This window comes from Calliopsis andreniformis, chromosome 3 (assembly GCF_051401765.1).
Source record: "Calliopsis andreniformis isolate RMS-2024a chromosome 3, iyCalAndr_principal, whole genome shotgun sequence".
Taxonomy (NCBI): domain Eukaryota; kingdom Metazoa; phylum Arthropoda; class Insecta; order Hymenoptera; family Andrenidae; genus Calliopsis; species Calliopsis andreniformis.
This window is the reverse complement of record NC_135064.1, coordinates 28,646,714-28,665,171: the sequence shown is the minus strand read 5'-3', so window position 1 is coordinate 28,665,171 and position 18,458 is coordinate 28,646,714. Positions and strand designations below refer to the sequence as shown.

At 31.5% G+C, this 18,458-nt stretch overlaps 2 protein-coding genes across 10 annotated transcripts; one reads left to right on the top strand and one right to left on the bottom strand.

The window, feature by feature from the left end:
• Positions 1–2,410: 2,410 nt before the first annotated feature.
• On the bottom strand, positions 2,411–12,589 carry Cpsf6 (cleavage and polyadenylation specificity factor subunit 6). 7 transcript variants are annotated; one of them, XM_076375000.1, is made up of 12 exons: positions 12,472–12,578; positions 12,093–12,125; positions 10,975–11,199; positions 10,631–10,858; positions 9,963–10,445; positions 9,547–9,673; positions 9,130–9,243; positions 8,118–8,410; positions 7,711–8,008; positions 7,084–7,348; positions 4,750–4,830; positions 2,411–3,674 (listed from the first exon to the last, which is right to left on the bottom strand). In XM_076375000.1, exons 1-12 carry the CDS (start codon positions 12,526–12,528, stop codon positions 3,506–3,508), a joined length of 2,373 nt encoding a protein of 790 aa, XP_076231115.1. In that variant the 5' UTR covers positions 12,529–12,578; the 3' UTR covers positions 2,411–3,505. The 7 variants fall into 7 exon arrangements, with proteins under 7 accessions (XP_076231115.1, XP_076231117.1, XP_076231118.1 ...); XM_076375002.1 differs by having other exon boundaries at positions 8,118–8,398; XM_076375003.1 differs by lacking the exon at positions 12,093–12,125 and having other exon boundaries at positions 12,472–12,589.
• Positions 12,590–13,129: 540 nt separating this feature from the next.
• Nap1 (Nucleosome assembly protein 1) lies at positions 13,130–17,943 on the top strand. 3 transcript variants are annotated; one of them, XM_076374917.1, is made up of 8 exons: positions 13,176–13,248; positions 14,688–14,847; positions 15,729–16,021; positions 16,215–16,368; positions 16,483–16,620; positions 16,740–16,887; positions 16,989–17,108; positions 17,243–17,943. In XM_076374917.1, the coding sequence occupies exons 2-8, from the start codon at positions 14,692–14,694 to the stop codon at positions 17,401–17,403; spliced, it is 1,170 nt and encodes a 389-aa protein (XP_076231032.1). In that variant the 5' UTR covers positions 13,176–13,248; positions 14,688–14,691; the 3' UTR covers positions 17,404–17,943. The 3 variants fall into 3 exon arrangements, with proteins under 3 accessions (XP_076231033.1, XP_076231032.1, XP_076231035.1); XM_076374918.1 differs by lacking the exon at positions 14,688–14,847 and having other exon boundaries at positions 13,130–13,248; positions 17,243–17,942; XM_076374920.1 differs by lacking the exons at positions 13,176–13,248; positions 14,688–14,847 and adding an exon at positions 15,380–15,398 and having other exon boundaries at positions 17,243–17,942.
• The last annotated feature ends 515 nt before the right edge of the window (positions 17,944–18,458 follow it).

Genomic DNA, 18,458 nt, shown 5'->3' with positions numbered 1-18,458 from the left:
AAATCACAAATCACTTATTCAAACAAGTATAATTTGCAATAGATTGGCCACTAAACAGATTCTACTTCCACACCTATTAGAAAGTTAAACTATAATAATTTCGAAGTTGAATGACTTTAATTTAAACTCCAAACAAACTGTCTTTATGGACAAGATTTTCTATTCTATTGTTCTGAAGTAAATACAGTCCATTTAATTTGAAATATGCCTAAACGCACGAGAGAATCTGTAAAATGAAGGAGTATATAACATATTAGTGGATTTTTCGAAGTAAATTTAGAAATAATTCTCTCACTTTCAAAATATTCAATCAACTCTAGCAGATAAATTAATACCGATTAGTATTTACTTTATACCGAAATAAACAACGCTCAATAACTTAATTTTTTAATGTGACCCTCTTCTTTTGCAATATACTTATCTTCAGGAGAAACACTGATCTTTCAATTTTTTCTAAATTGATACAAATACGCAGGAAAATAGTATGAACTAAACGGTGTGAAATAATGATATTAACTTTTAAAATAATTTATAAAAGAAATACGGAATCGCAAAGGATTAAAACATGCTAATGTCTCAAACAATTGGACTATGAGTTGGTCATGCCTTTGCTGGCAGCTCTTATCGCTAATTCTATATGTAGTGTTTCGATAACTACGTATTTTGAATGGCACGATGAAACTTAATCGTTCATGAGACACACGTAATAATCATGCAAAGTCGTCTCATAAATTACAACATAAATAAGTCGGGATTTACTTTGTGTCGTTTAACAATACTATATCAGGTTATACTCTGTGAGATATCCTTGTTCGTCCCTCAATACACGTGTCTGTCTCTTTATATGCTCAGCTCTTTGCGGTCATTATCCTTTCCAAGAAACTTTAACAAAATGATTTTAAATAATGTTCAATATGCAATAAATTCGATTCAGTGAGAAATAACAAAATAAATCTTTACATATAAAACTCAGTCTAATTAGAAATGTTAAACATAAATAAAATTATGTGAAAAATTTTATTGCTCTTTTGAAAAACTTTGCCATATTAAGTAAAAGTAGGCCGTAAAGAGCTAGACAACGAACACGCATCTAATACAATAAGAATTAATATATACAATGCAATCTCACAGAGCGATCATATGAATTTATATCATATTAAATCAGTAATCCCTTCGAAAGGTGAGTCATTTATACAGTATTCAATACTTTTTAGTATTTTCTCTCTTAAGTAGATTGAGCTTAACGATGCAATTGGTAATCACCAATTTATGATTCAAATTTTTCTAACTCTTTCATGTATGAGAGTTTATAGTCCCTTTTTTTTGCTTGTTGTACATATTCAATAATATAAATATAAATGATTGTATAAAATTGAAATTAAATACATTAATAAATAAACAACAAACATAAGAAGTATATTAAAAAAATGGTAAAAAATATGTTTAAATATTGAAGCAACATTGTCTGGAATAAGATTGGATTTGAGATAAAGGTATATTAAACCTTGAAACATCATGCTGAACATAGAATGACATAATAATATCTACTTGGATTATCTAATTCATGAAAGAGTTTATGCTGTTCTGACAAGTCACTGTTTTCTAATCATGATACAATCAAGAACAATTGTAACTACAACATTCTGCTTCAAAATTACATACTTTCAGAATACGTAACAATAATTATTAATATATTATAGTCGTGATATTTTGGCATGTTATTTGATTCTATACATTGAATATGTTTAGTAGAATCTCAATTATATGAAGATTAATATGCATGCTTTAGAAGTATTTGAAAAAAAATTACTTCCAAATGACATAAAGACCATTGCTACGTTACACATTATATGTGTGAACAAAGTTAGTTTTTTCTTTAAATATGTTGCGCTTTCACAATATTTTGCACTATAAAAAGTCCTTTTTACCGCATAATATTCAAAATGAATATTGAAAAACATATTGACTTTCCAAATGAAAACTAATTTCCCACAATTACCTATTATTATAGTATATAAAAGTTGTGTATGAACATTTGAAAAGTAATAAAATGAATTTTTTTTTCAAAGCCTCCCTTAGGTACATTTGATAAATTAGTTTTCAAGTGTTTACTGATATTAATATTCCATAGCCGAAGTCATTATATTCAATACAATATTATCCCGATAAAATATTAATTTTCTATATAAAATATATTTCATTTAAAGCAGTACTGCACTTTCACCTCTTATCGCAGTTATGAACACTACTAATATACAGAAATAAACTGGAAAGAGACTGAAAGTGCAGGACAACTAATGTTCTCTGTCGCCGTCTGAAATGCTTTCACCTTTCGAGCAATTGAAAATATATAGTATGAAAAACAAAAAAACACTTTCAGGAGATTGTGTGTACTAATGAATAAAGTAAAGACATGTTTATCACGTATATTTTTTTTTTGAAAGCTTATATATGTATTATATTAAGATACAATCTTGCATCGTCGCGGAGATTAGAAGATTGGCGAGTCCGCAGGGGGAATCTTCATTCTTCCTGGAGGCCATAGAAGGATGTTTCCCCAGGAATATTTCAGCTTGTTTGATTTCTCTGTAAACCGCAACTGAACACGACCTTATGAATCAGCACATTTTCGTCGCGTTTATGTCAATCACTTCTGTTATACAATTTTATCAATAACATCTCTATAGTTTCAAAACTAAAATACCCTCCTTAATTGTTACATAGAGATATATGTACGTATGATTATACGTGTATACACGTTACACCTCACTTTATTATTTTAAAATGTACGCTGCGAGACACGAGAAAAAAAAATCGGTGACTTCCAAACAAGTGTACTTAAGATTCTATTACGTCTCCAGATGTTTATCAGAATCCCACACGAATTTATGGTAATTTGGTAAAATTTATGGTAAATTTAAGTTTGTAACGTACTTTGAAAACGCCGACTGAACATTTTCCTGACCAAATTCATACATGTTCTAAGTATTCATTGAAAAATGTTCTATTTAAAAGTAGTGCATAAAGGGAGATTATAGATTGTAGAAGATGACAAGAATTTATTAACTAAAAGAATAACTGAATAAATGATGAAATTGTTGTGCATAGTCTTTACATTTATACAAATTAATATGAATCACTTACATAAAAAATGATTCCTTCCAAGGTTTAGAAATAAAATCGTAATTTCGAAATATGAAGCGAAGCCTAACTTCATACAACATATAATAATCAACCATTTGATTATTTTAAAAGCAACCGTTAGGAGTTTGATCAGGAAAGCGTTAAGATTATATTTTGAAAGTGAAATGCGTAGGATAAATATGTGTCGTATCCTCTTGTTTGCTTCATTGCCAGCTTGGGATCTTGATGAAATGACAAGCGTGCAAGGAAATCAATGACGAGATTTCACAAAACATTTCTGCGGTATTTACAATTGTCTTGCATCTGCTTATCCCTGTCTATTCAAACTGAATCCTTTGTCGGTGTCTTTTACATATCGTGTTTAATGTCTCGAACGATGCGAAGAGTCTCCCCTTTCGTCGCGACGATCTCTTTCTCGTTCTCGTTCTCGTTCACGCTCCGGTTCCCGTTCTCTCTCCGATGGTCTCCGACTTGATTCTCGTTCTCGATCTCTGTCTCGTTCACGCTCTCTGTAGCGATCGTCATAATACCTACACAAGTTACGTCAGCCAATTATCTTACTTTAGCGATACATCTCGTTTGTTTATTTGCACTTTCTTTCTTTTTAAACTATGATATGCTTTACATATGTATATTTCAAATCTTTACTTTACACTAACAATTTAACTTTACGCCATTTTCTATTTCTTCTCTGTACACAGTATGCTCTATTTCATTTGGCCAGTATAAATGGTCAATTTTGAATATGCAAAATTGAAGTCATTTAGATTATTTGCAGATATAAAAATTTTCTAATAGAATGTCATTTTTTCAACCAGCTTGCGACAGAAAAAGAATTTCAGAATTTTCTACCATATAAGTTTCAGCACCTAATTTTCAAATCATACAATACAAATAATCGTTCTAACACTTAATGTAATGAATTCTTTCTGCATTATTTATATTGTGGTACCCTTATTACTAATTTATGTACATATTGTTTGGGACAGCTGATAAATATAGATTAAGTCGAATACAGTAGAACCTTCCGTACCTGAACCAGTAGGGTGATACAAGAATTCGAATAAAAGAATTTTCGATTAATAATAACAGAACGATCATTTTTTGACACAACTTCAATTATTTAAAAATTTCAATCGTTTCTTGTTAGGTTTACAGATCTCAATTTGACTAAAGATTGAAATAAATCATATATGTATATATTCATGTAGAGACGTATTACATGTAATTTTCAACATCATAAATTTTGCTAATTTTTGTACCTATTAGTCAAAGAGACGCATATGCGACTGGAAATGGAACCTATTGCCGACAAATACTCTGTTAGAATATTAGAAAATTCGAATAATGAATGTTCGGATATGCGAGGCTCTACTGTACCTAGAGATCCAATCATTTTCATTCCTCTTTCATTCTTTTACTTCCTCTTTTGAATTTACATTTTCATTTAAAAGTATTCCTTATGAATATTGTAACAATAACGTAAGTCTTTCAAAAGTATAACAATTCTGTTGTAATGATCTTTTGTTATGCACTGAACAAAGATTAGAATTTTTTTTCAAAAATCTACATGCATTCACCTTAATTAAAAAAAAAGTAAATTACCTAGACGCCTTGGAAGACGAGACGGGAGCCGCCTCTGGCGGTTCTTCTTTTACTCTTGGCCTGGCTGACTGACGTGTTGTACTAATGGAAAATGCATACTTTTGTTATGACGTATACAATTACCAGGCTTAATACAATGTTTTAGTTAAAAGAAGTTATATTTAAATGAGAAGATATTCAATTCTGTTTGTTTACAAAATCGTAAAATATAAAAGTTGATTCATGTTAAACGAAATTTTCACTTATAATTTATGTAAAAGGTAGAATTATTCCTTGTATATTATAAAATATACAAATAGGCATTAAAAAATATATATCATCCGTACAATAACAAATTCTACTAATTGGGCATTATATTAATAGATATGAATCATTTTTTACTGACCTTGTGTGTATATGTGTGTTTGTATAGACATACATACATACACACACACACAGATTTACATATGCATATATCTTTATAAAAAGTAATTTACGATTAATCATTAAACCTGAAACCGTCTTGAACTATTTGAGAGTGATAGAAAAGAGAATGAAGTTGAAGCTTAGAAGTAAGAGCTAGTCCATCTTTAATATTTAATACTGTTGCGTGGTTTCAGGATTATGATTATTAAAGTATAATATTATATTTACATATTTCCCACCTCTGATATGATAAACACCAGTGTACTATTTTAACAGGTGATTCTAATAATGAATGTAGTTACCTCAACACACGAATACTCTGTTTCAAAATATCTTTCGCCTATGCTAAACTTTTTAGTTACCTACATATTTGATCAATGTACTAAATTTAAATTTGTACATTTTCTTTGCATGAATAATTCTATGTGTGTGCTATCTCAATAAACGAAGCAAAAATTATATCAATCTAATTTCATATATTTTTTATATGTCTGCATGCCATGAAACAAATTTCATTCGTTATCGATATACATATCAAAATTAATCATATAATTTATAAACTCGTGTTTTTAACAAGTACTAATCTTGATGAATATAAAAACACAAAACATTGACTTTGAAGGTAAAGACTCTATTTTCAACATTTACATACACAAGTTATCGAATCCTATATAACACATGAATTCTGTAAATCGAGCGGTTACAGACAACGTAAGATACAAGAGATATAAAATAACTATATATTTTTTTGAGGTACGACTTAGAAAGAAAAATTATTATTAGAGGGGAGAATGACACTGATATTACTGTATGATTTGTCATAAATATCGGAAATTTGTTTAAATTAAAAATTTTTGATTACATTCACATACAGTAGAAGAACTATGTTATACGGATTCGATACTTAAACTTTTTATTTGTGCAAATTATTGCAATTCAGAGAACATTTTGCGGTATTAAATGTACTCGCACGTATATTTAAAGTACCGAATACAAATTTGTTTCTCTCTCGAAGTTACAAAATAAAATAAGACTGTTAACATACATACTAATACAAAATATTATAAAATATTTCTCTTGCACATGATGTTTTTCACTCTGCCAACCGATTTATTCGGTTAGGTACTGAACCTGCTACAATTAAGCAGGTACCAGTGATATTACTTTTCTCAGTCGAGAATGAACGATACATATTCAATCACTAACTCAGAAAAAAGGTTGTCACACATAATTGGAGTAAACGAATGTTTAAAACGCACCCTTTAAACTGTGCAACACTAATAAATAAAATAAGTTAATTATACATATTTTACAAATTCTCATGAGACATATGTATAAAAGTTATTTATGATTCTATTATTTTTATGAATCTACTTTAAATAAATAATGGATATATATAGTATAAAAATATTAAGAATGAATTATATACTACATCTAATGATAGTTAAAATTTGTGAATGAATTTGATTTCAATACCTCGTAGTTATTAGTTATAGTTTGACAATAAATTCCTGTTATAAACTAATGTTTTCTGTATTAAATATCATGCATTATCCAGTTGTCGTATTATTTATTGCTATATTAAATAGCAAATTTTATAAATAAATTTTATGAGGCATCAAAATATACATAGCTTGATTTTAGATATCTAGAGAATGTAACACGCATGAATAATGAACATATTTCATTCAAACAATATCGAAATAACTATATTCATTTGTGTAACTATTTTTATATATAAAACTGTTTTTAAAATGCAAGATATATTCTCACTGTGTGGTAATACAGTTAATTATAGCATCCCTTTCTGAATTACAAGCATACACGATATTGTTAAGTCCGTTAATCAAGCTGACTACCAATTGCACTGAATAAGAAAGTACATTGAATAGTGACAGTTAAAGTAATAAGATGAAACGTTGAGCTTACCTTTCTTCTCTGCTCCGTTCTCTATATTCACGGTCTCGTTCACGTTCACGATCCCTTTCTCTGCTTCTTGATCTCTCACGTGGATATGGTTCACTATAGTAGCGTTCTCTGTCACGATCACGGTCTCTTTCCCTTTCGCGATCACGCTCCCTATCGCGCTCCCTGTCTCTGTCCCTGCTTCTCTCTCTGTATTCTCTGTCGCGACTCCTCGAACGCTCACGCCTCCTTCTGTGACTACGCTCTCTATCGCGTGAACGCGATCGTTCTGGAATGATTAATTAAAAGTATTATACAATTGAAACAAATGCTATTATAAACATAGTAATTTCATTATCATTACACCAAATACCTATGCGATTAAATAATAAGTATGTGATTAAATAAATTAATGATATATTTGTAAATATAAGATCAGAATCGAATGAGCCAAATGTACACAACTTTGTTAATAGTTATCATAATAATTAAACAAATTCAACATTCTTCTTTATATTAATTGTAAATGAGTACTGTTGAAAGTACTTGAAAGTACTTTTGAAACATTTCCACTCCCTTTTGTAATATCAGATAAACCTCACAATCGCAGAAAGAGGCAATCATTACAGTAAAATATATTGCTTTATTTACCTCTTCGTGCGGAACCGTAACTCTTGGTTTCAACTCCGCGTAAAGTGTCTTGAAGAGAACTGATCAAAATTTTGCACCTATCGTCTGCGGCAACCTTTGATTGTTTTATCAAAGAAATGGCTGTAACTAAGGTCTCTATAGCGCTCGCGTATTCCCCAGCTGCGGCGTCTGATACTGCTCGACCAATTGCAGACGAAGAAACTGTTCTATTTCGACTCATTATCTCTTCGAATTCTTGCTCTGTAAGCGGAGGAGGACCCTCTGGACGATGATCAGGCCCTGGTGCACCATAAGGTGGCTGTAAATTATTTTTCAGATTTTCAAACTTCGTCACCGCAAACATTAGAACAGGTTCTAAACAAAATTGTTGTAGTACTTAAAAAGAAAAGCAAAATGTAAGATTGTACCTGTGATGCTGGTGGTCCATAACCATGCGGTGGTACATGGGGTGGTCCATGAGGCTGACCATGCGGAGGTCCATGAGGAGGACCATGAGGTGGACCATGAGGAGGACCGTGAGGTGGTCCATGAGGTGGACCTGGAGGTCCTGGTGGATGTTGCCCTGGATGTTGATGAGGTGGCCCTTGTGGGAAAAATGCTGGATTCACGTGTGGTGCTGGACCACCTGGAGGTCCTTGCGGTGGTCCTTGCGGTGGCCCTCCATGTCCAGGCGGGGGACCTCCTGGACCTGGTAACATTCCTGATCAATATCTATGTTAGCTTGGAAAACTGCGCATGATAAACTATCTGCTCTATTACTTTAGATTGTGCTTCTATAACTAACAATACATCGATTTACATTAATTTAATGTGTTTAGTGTCAATGACAGCGTATGTTTCGTTGCATCATGCCTCATTTGTAACACCGTTGCGTAACATATGCATCGAGCGGAAATTTAATTAATATCAGCGACACCATTCATTCAAAACAAATACATCACTGGAATTTTCCTTGAGGGAGATGAAAAAACTAACAAAACTGATTATGTCAGATTTTGAACCTATTTTCCTTTTATACATACATATAATGTTCTCTTTTAGTCGAATTATTATCATTATTTTAGTCGTTCGAATATTTTGGGTTTGCGACAATTTGATCGAAAAATGTCAAGTAATGCGATCGTGTTTACAATGAATTGTAATACCATTATTAGAACTTTTCGTGATAAAATAAAAATATTTTTTTTACTCAGAATTGAATCAACGCAATTCGGCCCAAGCGGCTAGATAGATTGTGGCAAAAAATTTGAAAAAGCTTATAACACAAAAGAAGCAATTTTTTTTTGTTATTAACCTCTGAAACACCTTGTACCTTCATACTCCTAAACATAAATTTCCCTCAATATCATGCATTACTATCTGATAAAAGATGAATAATAAAATACTGTTAATATTCAATGAACATCCTAAATTTCTCACCACCCATAGAACCTGGAGGAGGTCCTCTCTGTGGTGGGCCTTGACCAGGTTGAGGACCTTGCATATGTTGATGTTGAGGGAAACCTGGTGGTCCCTGAGGCCCGTGATGCATTCCTATGCACATTGAACAATTACATCAGTGAACTTCTTTTACAGTAATTTGATTACATAGTGCTTACTTAAAGTGATCTATTAAAATTCATTCTGTCATGTTTCGCATCTTTTTCACATCACAATTTCGATGCCTTATAATACACACTTTATGATTATAATTTGCCATATTTACTTTGTCATGCAGATTAAAAGCTGTGAAAAAAGAATTTTACAATAATATATCAAAAGAAGAAAGAGAAGAGCATTTAAGTCCAAGATGTTTCAGTATATTATTTAATATGTATTGTGAAATGCTTCACAAACCTGGTGGTCTATTCCATTCGGGACGGGGTTGAGCACCTCTCGGATCACCTGGAGGTCCACCAGGATGTCCAGGTGGACCACGCGGAGGTCCTTGACCAGGTGCACCAGGCGGACCACCATGGAATTGCTGAATGGAAACAAATAAAGATCTTATTTTAATTTGCCATAATTAAATTAAAAATCGTTTTCTATATTTAAGAAGCAGTAATGAACAATTTGATTAATAGTAAAATGTATTTGTACCATTTATGCAGTCGAAAAAGTGTATGAGTAATAAATTAAAAAATTTTGTAAATGAAATACATTAAACGTGAAAAATTCCTCGGTGACCAGAATATAGAAAGCGGTAACTGCTAATTAAAAGTAAAATAAATGCTCAAACTAATAGTAACAAAATGAAAAATTCTGATACATACCATTCCAGGTGGTCGATGTTGACCAGGACCTGGTCCTGGTGGGCCTTGTTGCGGTGGTCCACCGGGACCGCTTGGTCCTCTTGGTGGCCCAGGTGGACCATTAGGCCTCGGACCATTCCATGGTCCTTGCTGATAACCAGGAGGCGGTGGACCTTGGTTAGGATGACCAGGTAAAGGATGATGCGGTCCTGGACCAGGACCCATTGGTGGGCCATGCATGCGCGGCGGTCCTTGTTGACCAGGCCCACCTGGACCTGGTGGACCCATACCTGGAGGTGGCATTCTTTGTGGTCTCACACCTTGCGGAGGGCCCATCATCATTCTAGGACCGTGATTCTGTTGCGAATGTTGAGGATGTTGAGGGTGTTGTGGATGCTGTTGATGAGGTGGCATTGGCGGCTGATGCTGATGTGGATTATGAGGGCGCTGACTTTGACTTTGCTGAGGGGCTGGGGCTGGACGTGTCTTACATTGAGATTCAAACTGAGAACACATGAAACATACTTTGACATATTTTTCAAACTTTTTAAACAAATAATACAAAATTGTTTATGTTTGCTATACGTATTTGAAAAAAAGGAGGAAAAACAACGTGAAAAATAACACACTGGAGAGAAATCTTGTTTTTGCAGTAATATTTGGAAGTAATACAACATCGAATAGTTTACCTGATTCAAAGCTTGTTTGGTAGGAAATGTTACTACTGGATTCTGACCATGCAACTCCTTTTTTGGCAACCTTTCCATACATATCCTCATACTTTGTTCTGACCCCAGAGATATTACACAGAAACCCTTGGATTGTCCATTTGCTCGATTTTCAAAGAATTTTACTTCAACAAAATCTGATACACCAATACTTTGTACAGCGTCAGTTATATCTTGATCACTTGTCCACTGCAATATACAAAGAAGTAATAACAAAATTTGCATCAATATATAAATAGTTATTCTCTTATAAAATTATTAATATAAATAATTGATTATATGTAGAACAATCTTGTATTGCATACCCAAGTTAAATTTCCAACATATAGTTGATGACGCCTTCCAATTTGATTTGGCTGAATATTATTTCCAAGTTGATGATATGGTGCACTACCATTTGTTTCTTCATTTGGCGATGTAGTATCGCCACCACCATCTCCACTATTTCCTGTAGAAACGCCACCATTACCTCCTGCAGGTGCTGCTATCACGTCATCATACAAATCAACACCATCACCAGCAAACTCATCCTAAAAGAGATAAACAATAATATATTGCAGAGAAATTATTGTATTTGAGTTACATAGTACATAGTATTGTGTATACACTGTCATTCATAAGTATGCAGCTAACTCATACGAATAAAATTGTTGCAAATTATATTTTGCTTCCAGTATTACATATAATGTAGGCACATATTCACTTTATTAAAAATGGAAATGTAAATCTAATGCAAAATATTTTTATTACAAACAAATGTAAAAGTCAATGAAAATTTTGTTGAAAATGTAGGACACTATACAATCTTAGTTAACAGTTATAATTCAATTGTACTTAGAAAATCACTCCTTGTTAAGACTATACTTCAAATGATATATTTCAAACCTCTTATGATGTTACAAAAATTAAAAATGTCATAAGGGAAAAAGATTGATTTATGATTACACAGACATAATATAAAATTCTTCCTTAAATTTGGGTAAATTGTTTTCCCTATAATTTATAAAATTGTTAAAAATGCATTATTTGAAGAAAATTCTACATTTTGTTGCTCACACTTATACTGTATTGATCTCATGATAGAACATGATGTGCAAGCCTAAATCTTTAATAGGTAACTATAACAGAAAAACGTTTCATTCTTCCAAAATAAGATATTGTTACTTGATTTTCTAATTATCAGAGAAAAATGAGCATTTTTCATATTTTTATACTAGATTCGAAATACCATTTTATTTACATTCATCTTAGCATAAATTTTTGAAAATCAATATTTAGAAAATACGTTCATTCCGAGTTTCATTCAACTCTGCGTATATATCAGTAAAAAATACACCTAGAGAAAGAAGAAATTGAGAAAAGAATATTGGCAAAAGTAGAATGAATGTAGAAAAAAAGAACTATTGCACGACATTTGCCTTACCGCTAACACCATTTTGCTCCTCTCGCTGTACGCCTGTATTACACGTATTTGCTTTAGTTTCCGATTTAATAAACGTGCAACAACATAGAGTAATCGTAGAATAGAATTAATGAAAAATGTTCATTGGTGGGTACGATGAAAAACAATAATTACGCGGGCGCGAGCGAAAACATGAAACGAAGCCAACGTGTCCTCGGTTGAAGACAATGCAGACACCGCTTTTAGAGAATCATTACAGTCTCTCCACCATGACGCCGAACACCCCGCTCTACCTTCGCATTTTTCTCACAGTTTTTAACATTTTTCGTGTAAGCAGCTGATCAATGGCTACGCCTACTCACCAACCGGCTACTTATTAACAATGATAAAAACGAATTACCTGCGCGAAATCTTGCTCGAGATCGTCGGCGTACAAATCAATGTCACCGTCCGCCATTTTACGGTACACCGACGCTCACTGCATTTGACGAAGGCGCCAAGCCTAAAGGGATGGCGGTGTATGGTGTATTGTACGGAAGAAAACGTGTTGGCGAATTACCTTACGTTTTTCGTCCCTAAACGGATGTGACGTCACTGCGCCATCTTTATTCACTTGCTCGCGCTATAAGTGCGATCAAAGTGAAGCCGAGAGCATGTGACCAACGTGAACAAGATGACCAACTTAAACGAACGCTTCAAATCAAATGTTTAAATCGAATATTTATGTATGAATGATCCTCCTAGTATGTGTGTACGTATGATGCATGCATATATGTATGATGATGTATGCAAGCTAAGCTAGGCTTGTAAGAAGTGGTCAATACAGAAATTTATTTCAAATATTTTTCGCGCTACCTAACATACGATTAGGTATTTCTATATTCTAAATGATCGATTTAAAGAAACTGACAATCTTTTAAGATAGCTTCGTTTATTTGTAGTTGTCAGATTATAGAACAAATATGCAGCTTCATATCGAAAAGAAAGAAAAATGTGAAATAGGGAATTTTCGATTTGTATGATAGTAGCATTTAGCTAATCGAGAAAAGGATAGAAGAGGAACTAATTTCGTGTTACGCGCTTTACTACACAGCGAAACTACCGACACAACGGCCGGTTCGTTGTTCCGTTCCGTAGTTCGTTTCTCTTCTTTTGTAATCTGCTACGAGCTCGAAAGGTATGTATCTTATTAATCTCTTATTAAACTCTTTACCACTTCCGTTCAAACGTTGTTCAAATAACGCTTTCGTTGAAACGCAATCACGTTTTATTTTTCGTTCATTTTCACGTATTTATAACCCCTTAAAAATCGTTGCTTTCTTCATCTGTCCCATGTGCACGCTCTTTCATGAGTCAAGCAACTGAATATTACGGTAGCTTCTCGATTTTTGCACTTTTTCTACAAATTAATAACTCTCTAACGATCACTGCAAACATATTATGCGTAACACAAATCAGTTCATCGAATAATCAATGAATTAAAATAATTTCCATTTTTTTCTCATGTTTTTCATGTGCTTTAACGAATAACCTTTCTCCCTCGCGAATATGGTGACTTTCAAATGTCAATTTAACATCACACAAAAATTCAATCGAATCCTTAAGATTTATTTTTGAGTATAATTTATTTTCCATACATGTGGTGTAAGTACTTACTCACTCGATATTTATTCTTCACTATGTATGTACGAAGAAATGGATGAAATCGCAACGTGCAATGCAATACGCGCACATTTTATAATTATAATTTCCCTGTGTATGATTACGCTTTTGATTCCAGTGGAAAGTTTACATTTAAACTTAGTTGAATCTTTTTTAATTGTAGTAGGTATATAGCTGTAAATTTCGTCGCTTTTTATTTCGATATTTCTATTCGTTCAGTCTTTTTCCTTTCTTCTTCTATTTTAACATTGTCTTGACGGCATTTATTGGAATTAGATAGTAGCTGAAAATATTTATCATTGTTTCTTGTAACGGTAAAAATAAATATTTCGGTTAGGTAGATTCGTTTAATTAACATACTGTATGTTTATCAAACAAAGAACCTAGATCTCTAGGACTGAAATCGTTTTCAGTAAAATCGAAAATCAATCAAAATATAGACAAAATACTTACTAACTTAACAAACCAGCACCTGCATCTTCAAAGAAATTCTAAAATTAGATGTAAATCTAAAACTGTTTTACAACATATTAGTTTAAATATATGCAAAACTCTAGCATGTTATTGGCTGTTTGAAAAATTTTAACTATTATTAAATTTTGATCAGTAAAATAAATTACTTCAAATAATATGAGAAATCATTTTTTGTTTAGATTATAAATTTCTTTTTGTTGAAAACATTTTTATTTAAATAAAGATTCTATATCCTTTACATATAAATAATTTTAATGTATTGATGGAATTATAATCTGTAATATATAATAATGAAAGTAAATTTTTATCTAAAAATGTGGTAAAATGACAAAGAAAATACATTAAAAAATTTTTTTAAATTCATTGAAAATAAAATAATATTTGTTCTTGTTTAAATCTTTATTGAAAACATGTAATTTTTTTTCTCTCTTATATGCAAATATTTTGTTGATAAAAAAAAGAAACAAATCTGGATTATAGTACTATGACAACTGATCCAGAGCGTGCTGGTGATAATAGTGATATGGAATCTGTTGAAGATGAAGATGATAACAACACTTCAGAGCTGACTTCCCAAATTTTACGTAGATCTGATATGTTAGCTGCTCTGCAAGGTCGTATTTCTGGACCAGGAATGGAGGTATTCGGATATCCTATTGCCAACTACAAATAGTTTTCAATGGTTCAAATTTTAACAAGCATAATTGTTGTATTACATTGAATGGAATATATTGAAATCTTATAACTATACCCTTTCATGAATTTAAAGTTCTCACAGTGTTCATTGTATTTTATTATCAAAATTTAAACGTTTTGTTCACCATATAAGTGTAATCATAGAAAGTATTTGTTCATTGATAATGTATTTATTCTTAGTATATAATTATTGTAATTTCACTTTATATCATTTTATTTCTTCCATATTTTAATTTACTTGATTTCATCTCTGTGTGATAATTTGACTAGTTTTATTTTTGTGCATTGTTAAATTTACTGCTTGTTGCTACATAGCTACTAGTATACATTGTAAAATAAATCTGTTCAATTAGTAGATTTGGGTGCTACTATAGTATAGTTGATGATGTTGGAACATATAAATGGAAATATAATTTCTATCTCTGGAAAGCTATTCAATCTTCATTTCCCAGAAAGTAGCTCTTGGAGATACAAATTGAACAAATCCACCATAAAGTATGCACTGCACTAGTATGCTATTGCCTTATTCATGACAATGTGTAAATCATTGCCATAGTTTCACAATTTTAGGATTTTTAAATTCTTGTTGTATTTTGTATTTTAGTTGACATAAATTCTATTAATATTAATTTTAATTAAATTGTATACATATTTCTTAATCAAGAATTTTTGTACCAAAGTGTTTAGTATATGTAAAGAAATATTAAGTTTTTTATTAATCTCTTCTATGTATGTATGTGAAGATTTATGATTATTAAGTTATATATTGAATGTTTAAAGAGACTACAGAATTTCCTTTAACTGAAAAATATTTTTGCTTCTTAGCAAATGCAGTCTCTTCCAGCTCCTGTGAAACGCAGAATCAAAGCTTTGAAACAATTGCAATTAGTCACCACTAACATCGAGGCAAAATTTTATGAAGAGGTACATGCCTTGGAATGTACTTATTACAAAATGTGCGCTCCTCTTTATGAGAAGAGAAGCGAAATAGTATCTGGCATTTATGAACCAACAGATGAACAATGTGTGTGGGAAAGCGATGATGAAGAAGAAGGATTAACGAATGATTTAAAAACAAAAGTGAATCTCGAAGATGATAAAGAACAAAAAAAAGAAGAGTATGTACCTTCTATTTCTATAAATATTATATTTAATCAAATATTACTATTTTTTAATCGAAATTTAAAAATTTAATTATTTTCTTTACTTATATTATATACCATGTAACAATTAAGTATTTAGAATATTATTTTTTGATCATATATGTTTATAATGTTTTGAATTCTATTTTCTCATTAAAATGTTTTTTAGGGGAGTAAATGAAGATATTAAAGGCATTCCAGAATTTTGGCTAACAATATTCAAGAATGTTGGAACATTAGCCGATATGGTTCAGGAACACGATGAGCCAATATTGAAACATTTATACGACATTAAAGTGATATTTCTCGAATCTAATCCAATGGTAAGTCAATCCAATGGTAAAACAGTAGGATATGATTAATGTGTGTAACCTACATTATGCATTAAAAAGAAAATATGCAGTCAAATTACAGTAAAAGATAATCAAATTTTTTAGGGTTTTGTTCTTGAATTCCATTTTGAACCAAACGAATATTTCACTAACTCAGTTCTAACTAAAGAATACATTATGAAATGTACACCCGAGAAAAATGACCCGTTCAGTTTTGAAGGACCCGAAATCTACAAGTGTAAAGTAAGTAATTCATTTCACAATTTCACTGATTGTTATTCACACGGACTCGAAAATAGTATAACCATAGTGTAACCATACTTTCCTTTATTTTTTATTTATTATAAATTCTCTTTTAACAGGGTTGTGTGATCGCTTGGAAAAAAGGGAAGAACGTTACGGTGAAGACTATCAAAAAGTGTCAAAAGCATAAGTCTCGAGGATCCACGCGAACAGTAACAAAATTAGTTCAGAATGATTCATTTTTCAACTTTTTCAGTCCACCAGTTGGTGAGAGGAAACAATACTTTTAATTTTGTTATTCTATATTTCTGTATCTACACTGAAACAAATTCATTCGTTAAATAATTGATTACTATTTACTGTTTTAGTACCAGAGGATTCAGAAGCAGAATTAGATGATGAGACTCAAGCTTTATTAACAAGCGATTTTGAAATTGGTCATTATATTAGAGAGCGTATAGTTCCTAGAGCTGTATTATATTATACAGGTAGTTATTCCTTTTTTGACCAATCCAAGTTAATCACATGAAGAGTCTAGCTTGTAGTAATTAGTTTGTAATAAGAAAAATAAATGTTGATATCAGATTGATATTGAAAAAAATAAAATTCAATGTTATATTAGGAGAAGGATTAGAAGATGAAGATGAAGATTACGAAGAAGAAGAGGGTGATGAAGATGATCCCGAAGAGGAAGACGAAGACGATGAAGAGTCTTCTCCGACTAATGTACCAGCAGGTGGGAAACAACAAGGCAATGATCCTGCCGATTGTAAAACACAGTAGAATTATGTAGAAATTACGATAAGAGAGAAATTGTTCGTGCGTACAATAAGAGGCAACACACTAACAAAACACGACCGATAACTGCCTAGATATCCGACACCTGTTCCTTCTAACATAATCCTGTTCATTTCGATCACCTAATCATATCGTGTCTCCTATTCCAGATCAAGCCTAAACTCTTCAACATACCAGTGACAAAATTATGCGTACCCTCCTTTTACCTGACGTTGACGATGAATATAGAAATACGGTCTCATTACAGTTAAAATTTAATAACGTTCATATATACATATATATGTATGTATATGTGTGTGTGTGTAAACAAATGCGCAAACTCTCAGCTCTATATGTAATAATCATTGTCATTTTTAATTGCTTCATTTTATACTATATTGTTACGTTTATATATGCAAACGAGAAAAAGTTAGTTGAATTTTTTTCAAAACGCACGTTGATCTATGGACAAATTTTTGGGTACTGTTAAAGCATTTTTAATACAAAAATTGAAGAAAAAACTGCAGACAATGATTTCTTTATTCTTTCCTTATAACTGTGTGCCATTTCCCTTTTTCTACAGTTTGCTTTGTTAAAGTATGTGTGCGTGAAAGTAAGGAAGTGCCAAAATAAAAGTAAAGTATAAAAAGGTTTGTATTTGAACAATTCTTATATCAATATTTTTTTTAATCTAATTTTTTCCGTTTCAAATTTCCTTGTAACATTTCTATTACACTAATCTGTCATAAGTTTTTCTGATAAGTATTCAATTAAAATAATGAATGTTTTATAAGAGGTAATTTATGTGTATTACATACAGTACATATTTATGGTCAATTTACAACAATTAAACAAATTTCTAATTACGATTTATAGATAATATTTAAGATTTTATATATATAAAAAATTTATTGATGATTCTTAGTAAGCCCTTTCCTGTCTCATACTAAAAGCCATATTATACATTTTATCTTTGGAATAGATTTTAGTATAAAAAATCTTCAGTAATTATGAATGTTAAATAAAATAGTAAAGTGAACGATCAATATTGAAGACGTGTA